Raw genomic sequence first — 8,638 nt, forward strand, 5'->3', positions numbered from 1 at the left:
ATCTGTGGATGCTGCCTCTTTAATCTGCCAGGAATGTCAGGACCGGGTGCGTCACCGCTCCCCAGCACCGTGATGCAATGTCAAAAGGCCATGGGCCACCTCTGCTAACCACAACTCCTTTTTTTTTTTATTTTTTTTTTCCCCTATGGGGCGTGAACTGTGATTGTATTTGCGTTGAACTTCGTGTTTCCACAGCTCCTGCCAAAAGCAAATAGTGCAGAGCTGGTGAGGGAGCAAGTGTTTGCCCCTGTCAGGGAGCAAAGTGCAGGGAAGAGCCACAGCATGGGGTTGTGGCAGGGCCAGTGCTTGTGGTGGGGGTGTGTTTGCTGTCACCAGGGTGCAGGCTGGGTGCTCTGGTGTGTGCTGGTGAGAAGCATGGGCAGTGAGGGACAGCTCATGGGTGCCAAATGCAGTCTGGCAGGGGCCAGTCAGGGTGCTTCCAAGAGCTTCTGCTCTTGGAATATATATATATATAATATATAATATTTTATATTTATATTTTATAAATAAATTACATATATATATATAATATCTTATAAATATTTTATATATATATAACTTATATATTTATATATAATTTATATATACATTTATATATAATATATAAATATAAATAAATATAAAAATATAAATTATATAAAATACATAATATTATAAAATATATAAATATATAAAATACATAAAATGTAAATATAAATAGATAAATATAAATAAATATCCCATTTGCACATGGCAGACAGTTCCTTGTGCTCTGTGTAGCTGGGATGAGACCCCCCTGAGGTCAGCCCCTTGCTGCACACCCCTGTGGCTGCAGGAAGGCTCCTGAGAGCTGGGGGACAAGAGTGAAGCCCAGGCTTGGTGTCACCACTGCCATCAGGTGCAGGAGAGCCTCAGAGCCCAGTGCTGGGTGGTCCAGAGGGTGGAGTTGGCTCTTCTACCCAAAGAAGGGTTCTTGGCCATCTCTTCTCACCCTCTGTCTTGGTGCCAGGCAGCCCTGCTTCCAGAAAGCAGATTCAGATGAGAACATTTCCTTTTGGACTTGTTTTCAGACAGATCATCAGGGCTGTGGTTTGTCACTGGAGCCCCTCCTGGCTAGGGAAGGTGGCTGCTGTTGGCCTTAAAGGAATGGTGACACTACAGGCTGGAAGGCATTGGCTGCTCTGCCTTTTTTGGGGCATCTTCTGCAGTTCTGCACCCTCTCAGCTGTCCTGCATGTGGCACCCTGCTGCCACAGCCCCTGTGGTGGTCTCAGGTCCCCATGGGGGTGGCAGTGCCCTTCCTGTGCAGGGACAGAGCAGGCTGGGAGGGGACTGAGGGGTGCCAGGGTTGCTGTGCATGGGGCATGGAAACAAAGCAGTATTTCTGAAACTTCCCCAAGCCACAGGGCAGCAGAGGCCACTCACTGCTCTGGCTGAGCAGGCACCCAGGAGCTGCACCTCTTCATTAAGTCTCAGGAACACTCAAGAGGTCAGTGTTACTCAGAGGGTGGTAAAGAAATCCCTGGGAAGTGGATGTGGCAATGGTGAACCAGGAGGAGGAACCAGCTGCTGAGTGCAGCCATGGCTGCCAAACCAGCCTCTTCCTGCTCTGCTGTGTCCCCTCCCTTGCTTTGCCACCTCCAGCACCTCCTTGCACTGCCTGGGCTGGCCCAGAGCATGGTTCTGTTTGTCAGCCCTGAGTTTGGGCTTTTCTGGGAGCTGAGTGGCATGTGTCACTGTCACCCCACTGCCTTCCCAAAGCAAGGCTGCTCTTTCTCAGTCCTACTCCTGAGTCTCTGTGACTCAGGTAATGGTATGTGTTGCTGTTTTGGGTAACCCTTGTCTGGCCAGAGGCCCAGAGGAGCTCATGGGTGGGTGGGTGGATGGGTGCAGTTTAGGGCACTGCTAGTGCTGGGCCAGAGCTCTGCATCTGCTGCTTGGAGGTTGTGCAGAAGTCAGGACTGGTGTGCTGCAGGGTCTGGTGGGGTTGGGACTGGTGAGCACTGGTGTAGGAGAGAGGTGTCAGGGGCTGCAGAGAGCAGCAGTCTGGGGGTTGCACAAGGGGCCCAGACCAGCAGTGTAGTTCTAGCACTGTAGTGGAAATTCACTGCCAGCTGCACTTGCCTTGGCAAAAGGCAGCAGAGAATTAACACTTTCAGTGCTGAACACACCCTCACAAGGAAATACATGCAGCTCATTGAGGGATGAGCCAAACCTAGCAGCCAGGGGCTGGCCCAGAACGTGGGGTGGGAGGACAGAGGGATAACTGGGGCTTTGAGTCAGGATCAAGGTGCAGAGGGAAGCTTGTGAGGTCAGGGCAGTTTGTCAGTGGGGTTTGGGAGGCTGCTGCATGTTCCTCCCACAGGGAGCAGAGCCTGGCAGGTCTGGCTGGACTGGAACAGCCTCTGGGATGACTTGGAAGCTGAGCTGCCAGACAGTCTCTGGGCTCTGATCTGGCAGCAGTGGTGTGGGAGGCAGTGCCTGTGTCAGCTGCTTGCTCACAGTGCTGGGACAGGCAGGGAGAGAGGGAGTTTCCTGTCTAGACCCCAGTAATGGTGCTGAGGAGGGGTTTGCACACAGCAAACTGCTCTTTTCCCCCCTGATGACAGAAGCAGAAACCAACCCACAGCTCCTCGGGAGGGAACACCTTGGCCTCTGCCACATGGCTTGGAAAATGCAGCAACTGTCTGCTCCCTGCTCCCCCCTGCCTAGGACTTTGTGGGAATGGGAACCAGGGGTGCTGGGGCCTCGGGGGGAGGGTGGGAGGTTCACAGGAGAGCAGAGTTTCCCTCAGGGGTTGCTGCTTGAACTCGGGGATGAATTTTCATGGAGTAAAAGGGTCAGGACCTGAGCTGCTCTCTGGAAATCTCTCGCTGCCTGGTGGCATGAGGGGGCATGAGGGGGAGCAGAGAGAACAGAGAGGTAGAACTGTTCAATAGACTTAATTCACCTGCTTAAAAACCCAACACTTTGATAATAAATGCATAGAAGTCAGCTCCAGTGGTGCCCCTCTCCTCCAGCTGCCCGAGCAAAGTGGAGCTCAACCCCAGGCAGGTTTTCTGCAACCTCTCTGCCCTTTGCAGCCTTCAGCTTCAGTTCCCTAGATGTGAAATCCCTGGATGTGTTTCGGGGCAGTGTGGGAGCAGCAGGGTGGTGGCAGGAGTCCCCTTTGTGCCTCAGCGAGTTGGTGGCAGCGGGTGCCTCCTCACCCTGCAGCTTCCTGAAAAGCAGCTCTTGTTGGAGAGAGGGATCCCACGGGCCTGGGCACTGTCTGGGAGGCACAAGCAGCCCTTTGCCTTACCCCTGGCCCTTGCTCTCACTGACAACCTTCACTGTTCAAATAAAAGCCCTTCAGTATTTGGTAAGGGGGCTGGAGATGTCCTCATGGCGTGGGCATTTCACTGAGTGTGCAGCAGCAGCACTGCAGGGAGGGAGGGGGGGGAGGTTGATGGCATCAGTTCTGTCTCTGTGCTAATGAATTTTCCTTCAGCATTTCAGATCTCAGCTCCCCGTGGGCTTGCAGGAGTTGGGGGGAGGCTGCCAGGGGAGCCCCAATTTCAGTTTCTCTCCTGTTGCCAGCTGGCAGGGGCTGTGTCCTCTCTCTCACACACACCCAAGCCCCCCCATGGTCTCCCCCCTGTAGCAGCCAGATGCTTTTGCTGCATCCTGGGGGTACTTTTACCCTTTCCTCCACCCCCCACACACAGCTGAACAGTGCTGAGGACCTTTTCTGTCCCTCTTTAGCTGTTCTTGGCTGTGGGTGTCATTCCTGTCACTCTGGGCTCCTCTGCCTGTGGCTGGGGGGGTGAGCAGTGCAGCCCCTGGCAGGGTTCTCCAGGCTGAATCTTGAACTCCTGTAATTTAATAATATTAATCCTGCCAGTGCTTATTGCTACCTGGCTTGGCCCAGGGCTCCACCAAGCACCCCAGGCCCACAGGAAGGTGCTCAGTGTGCAGCTGAGGCCACTGTGGGGTAGTGGGAGGACGTGTGCCATGTGCCACAGCTGTCCCCAGGAGGACCTGGTGAGGACAGTGAGCCCTACACCAGCATGTGGCAGGTACCCCCCCTGAGGGCTCTCCCCATGGCCCCCCACAAGCCCACCTCTGGGGGTCCTCCCTGAGGGCCCCCCAGCCCATAACAAAGCACATTTGGGGGGGGTGGGCTCCCCCAGAAGGGCTCTGCAGCCAGGGCCTCCCACAGCAGAGCCTTCTGCCTGCCTGGGCTCCACCAGAGACTGTTGTGGCTGTTGTTTGGAAACCCAGTGAAAATAGTCAAAAGAGCCAAGTGCTGATTTTTTTCCAGTCACCTAAGAGCACCCAGACGAGGAGGAAAAAATGCTGCATGCTGAATTCCTATCTTGGGATGCAGAGCTTCAGGCTGTTTCCCTGCCAAGCCTAGCTTAATTAAAGATGATTAAGGAAACACGCGTATTTGGTGATGATGCCAGGGAATTTCTGATAGAAAGGAGGGTCTGGGTTTAGAAAACTGGCCCAGCTGGGAAAAATAGCCTGGTTTATCCACGGGCAAAAGGGTTTTGCTGTTGCCTCCATAAGGATAATTGTTAATTCCTCTCTGGGCTCCAGGTGTTGCAGCATCCAGCTGCCTTTTGCTTCCTCCCTGCAGTTAACATCTCACCCTTTTTGCAGCTCTGCTGTTGCAGCAGCCCTGGCAGCTCTGAGGAGAAGGTTTCAGAGCAAAACAAGGAATTTGGACAAAATTCCCAGTCTGTAAACATTGCCCAGGCTGAATAGTGATGCTTCCAGGCTGCCTCTGGAAAGGGGGAAGCCCTCAGCAGGCTGCTTGCAGCTCGGGGCAGCTCTCAGCACCTGCTGCCATCACAGGGAGCTCCTTAACTCTGCTCTGGGTTTTCTCTCTTGCAGCAGAAGAAATCCTACCTGGAGCGGAGTGTGAAGGAAGCAGAGGATAACATCAGGGAGATGCTGATGGCCCGCAGGGCACAGTAGCCCTGGGATGGGATTCCCCCTGTGCCTCCCCTGCTCACTGCTGCCCGAGCCCCTTTCTGGGGCAGTTTCAATAAAATTGATGCAAAACTTGAGCTTGTTCCCTCTGCCTGACACCTTGCAGCTGCTGCTCTTTCCCAGGGATTTGTTGGGAGTTGGGGGTTGGTTTGTTGGGAGTTGGATGCCTTCAGGGCATCCTGCATCCCCCAGGTGCTGCTGAGCACTGGGGAGGCTGCAGCCCGTGAGGAGGGGGCTGGTGGGGCAGAGCTGGGTGTCAGGGGCACCTCCAGGTGCCTGGGGGGTGTCATGGGCTGGGTGTCAGTTGTGACAGGGCCTGGATCCCTCCTGGCACACAGGGACCTGGCAGTGGAGAGGCAGTGCCACCCTGTGCTCCCTGCTCACACTGCACCCTCCTGGCACCCTGGGCCTGGCTGGAAGGAGCTGGGAAGGAGCTTCCAGGTCCCATTGCTGCTCCCCTGGGCTCTCACCCCACAGACACACGGGTGCTGTCACCCTCTGGGTGGCCCTGACTCACTTCCTCCTGATGTCCTGCTTTGGACCAGGATAAAGGGGATTTTCTGCCTTGTGCTTTTGCTTTCAGCTCAGTCTCTTGTCAGGAGCTGCACTGCTGAAATGAACAGCAAGTTTCTCAGGCAGTGGCTGCTGCTGGGACTGAGCCCACTCCATGGTTATAGTTACTGCTGGATCTGGGGTGCAGAACCAGGGACACTGCTCAGCTCTGAGGAACATTTTGCCCTCCAGAAGGAGAAAAGGAGTCAAGAGGTCACACCTGAAACCCTCCCTTAGGGAGGAACAGACAAGAGAAATGACCAGAATTGACCAAACAGAGGATTCCATCCCATACACCTCATCCTCAGGATAAATTGGAGGGATCACCAGGGTCAAACTCCTTCCTGCTTCCCCTTCTTCCCCTCTCCCTGTTTGCTTCAGCATCCTGGGAGGATTCCATCCCTTCCTCTGCCTGTGCTCCTGATCCATCCCAGCCTGAATCTGTGTGTTCCTGCCTCCAGCTCCCAACTGCTGCTGACCCCAGGATTCCAGCCTGGACTTTCCCAGGGCTGCCCTGCAGCCTCGGTGCTGACGTGAGAGTTATTGGGGAGAGGGGGAGGAACCTGGGATCAATTTTCCTGTATAGTTGTATAGATTTAGTAATTTTTTTCCTATTTATCATTCCTGTTCCATTAAAGCTGTGTAGTTTAGTTCCCAACCCATCAGCCTCTCTCCCTTCTTCTCTCTCCTTCCTTTATCAGGGAGGGGATGAATGAGGAGCACCTGGCACTGGGTTTAATTCCCAGGCCCTGACACCCCTGCTCTCCCAGGCCGTGCCACACACTCACCTGCTGGTCCAGCTTCAGCTCTGGTGCTCACACCCATCACTGCCCCATGGACAGGGACCCGCCATGCACTCACACGTGCACTCACTCTTGCACACAAGGGGATCCTCACTCAGGACAGAGTCTAAGAGGACTTTAATGAGGTTGGGACAATTGTTGGTCAAGCTCTGGATAAGTGAACCAGCTGAACTTTTCATTCCCATACCCTATTTGTACACCTGTGTTTCTCCCCAAATAACCTACAGCTCTGCCTTACAGTCTGCTGCTAACATCCTATAGCAAGTCCCAAGCAATCCCAAGCAGCTTTTTGCTGCATCCACTGCTGTGTCCCCCCACCAGGCATCAACTCCTCATTCCAAAAGGAGATCTGGAGAGTGGCCCCGAGTGGGTGAGGGCACAGCCTGGACATGAGGCCCCTGGCAAGGTCCTTGGGCTGGGGTCCTGCCTGTGCCCCTGAGCACCTGCAGTCTGGTGGGGAGGGGTCTGTGAGGGGCTGGATGAATCTGGGAGTGTCCTGGGTCACCTGGGCCGTGCTCCTGCTGGGTCTCACTGACCCCAAACTGCCACATCAGCTGCTTCTCAGCCTGGGCTCTGGTGTTCACTGCAGGAGTGGGAAAATCAGGTGGGTCCTGGGCCAAGTGCCCACCTGTTTGGATCCTGGGGCAGATCCTGGCCTGGGCACAGGTGGGCTCAGAAGGGATCCCTTGCACTGGGATGGGCTCCAACTCCTGTCCCAGCCTGGCTCTCCGATGGGGGCAGCAGCATCCAGGCTCCCTGAGGGTGCTGAGCCCCCTCTCCAGCACCTTCAGCCCCGTTCCCTGCCCCCATGACCCCAGGCAAGCAGCTCCCTGCATGGTGCAGCCCGGCCAGAACTCCTCCACAAGGGATCAGGGGGGATGTGGTGTCCCCTCTGTGTGTCCCCAGGACAAGCACCATGTCACCAAGTCACGGCACTGCTGCAGCCACGACTGGGGGACCACGGGCACTTGGTGTGGAGCTGGAGCCAAAGAGCTGCAAGCCCAAATTCCACCTGAGGGGACACGGGCTGGGGGGTGTCTGGGTGCTCACCTCCTGCCCAGTGAGGCCATTCCAGGGGAACAGCCAAGGCCACAGCTGTGGAAGGAAAGGGGGCAAGAGAAGAGCTTCCCAGCTGCCAGGGAGTTGCCATTGGCTATTCCAGAGGCAGGGAGCCTCCACAAGCCTGGCAGCAGACTGAGCTCGGGGCTTACATCTCTAAATGGTGCCCTCAGTGATGCAACCCAAATTGTCTGCTTTCAGCCCAGAGCTGCAAAACTGCTCCTCAGCCCCAGACAGGGGCATTCGGGGTGCTCAGGCAAACAGCTGGGGGGGGACTCCCTCACATAAAAGTGCAGAGGACCCCAGCAAGGTGCCCTGTGGGGCCTGAGCAAGCCCTGCAGGGTGGCAGCCACAGCCTGGGCAATTTGCAGCCAGGTCCTGGCCCTGCCCCTTGGGTGCTGGACACGGGGCCCTGCAGGAGAAGGGGGGGGGACACACAAGAAAATCTTTTGGGTCTGGGCAAGCACAACCCCCGTGGGGCTCAGCCCTCCCTCTCCTGGTATCTGTCCCCCCAGAATGGGGGTCTGGGGGTGGATGCAGAAGGGGCAGTGAGCACAGCACCCTCTGAGGCCCTGCCCCAAAAGGGTCAGATGGGGAGAGGATCCTCAGGCCATACAAAGGGAACACACCAGGACTGGATTGTTCCTGGGGCACTGGTCAGCTGGCTGGGAACCCTCCCCTGGGTTGCCAGGAAATATCTTGAGCCATAAATCCCCAGCACTCCATTATTGTGTGGCCTTTTTTCTTACCAGCAGTTTAACCCCTGCAAGCCTACACTGCAGCAGGGGGATGCTGGAGCACTGCTCACGCCCCTAGCAGGATGAGTCCTCCTTCAGAAGCTGCTGGCACAGACACAGCAGCTCAGCATGTGCCTGCCCCAGCTCCCTGCCATCCCAGGAGCTGCTGGAGAGGCCTCAGTCCCGCAGGTGTCCTGCATGTCCAGCCCTGAGCAAGCAGAGGGATGAAAAAACCCAACCAAGCTGCTCTGGGAGAGGAGAGGGAGCTGGTGGTCGCTGCACCCTCCCCACCCCACTGCTTTCACTGCACTCTCATGGCTTGTGCCCCAGGTTTCTCCAGGAAATCCCCCAGTGACAGCAGGGCCAGGCACCCCCAGCCCAGGGGCAAGTGAGGGGTCGAGGCTTGAACACCCGCAGAAAGCTGCTGGGAACTCCTGGAAGCAGAATCCACCAGGCTGAGAAGAGACAGCAACGGGGGAAGCACACCCTCTAGGGGACAGATTTATTGAGACAGCCATGACCTGGCAAA

General features: G+C 55.7%; 1 protein-coding gene across 1 annotated transcript in view; it reads left to right on the top strand.

Annotated features, from left to right (window-relative positions):
* Window positions 1-5,035, top strand: part of PFDN1 (prefoldin subunit 1) — a 32,134-nt gene extending 27,099 nt beyond the window's left edge. The window contains exon 4 of the mRNA XM_071758350.1: window positions 4,860-5,035. Coding sequence (XP_071614451.1) covers window positions 4,860-4,943 — 84 coding nt within the window. The 3' untranslated portion in view covers window positions 4,944-5,035. The remainder of the gene's footprint in view (window positions 1-4,859) is intronic.
* Window positions 5,036-8,638: the final 3,603 nt, after the last annotated feature.

This window comes from Heliangelus exortis, chromosome 15 (assembly GCF_036169615.1).
Source record: "Heliangelus exortis chromosome 15, bHelExo1.hap1, whole genome shotgun sequence".
Taxonomy (NCBI): Eukaryota; Metazoa; Chordata; class Aves; order Apodiformes; family Trochilidae; genus Heliangelus; species Heliangelus exortis.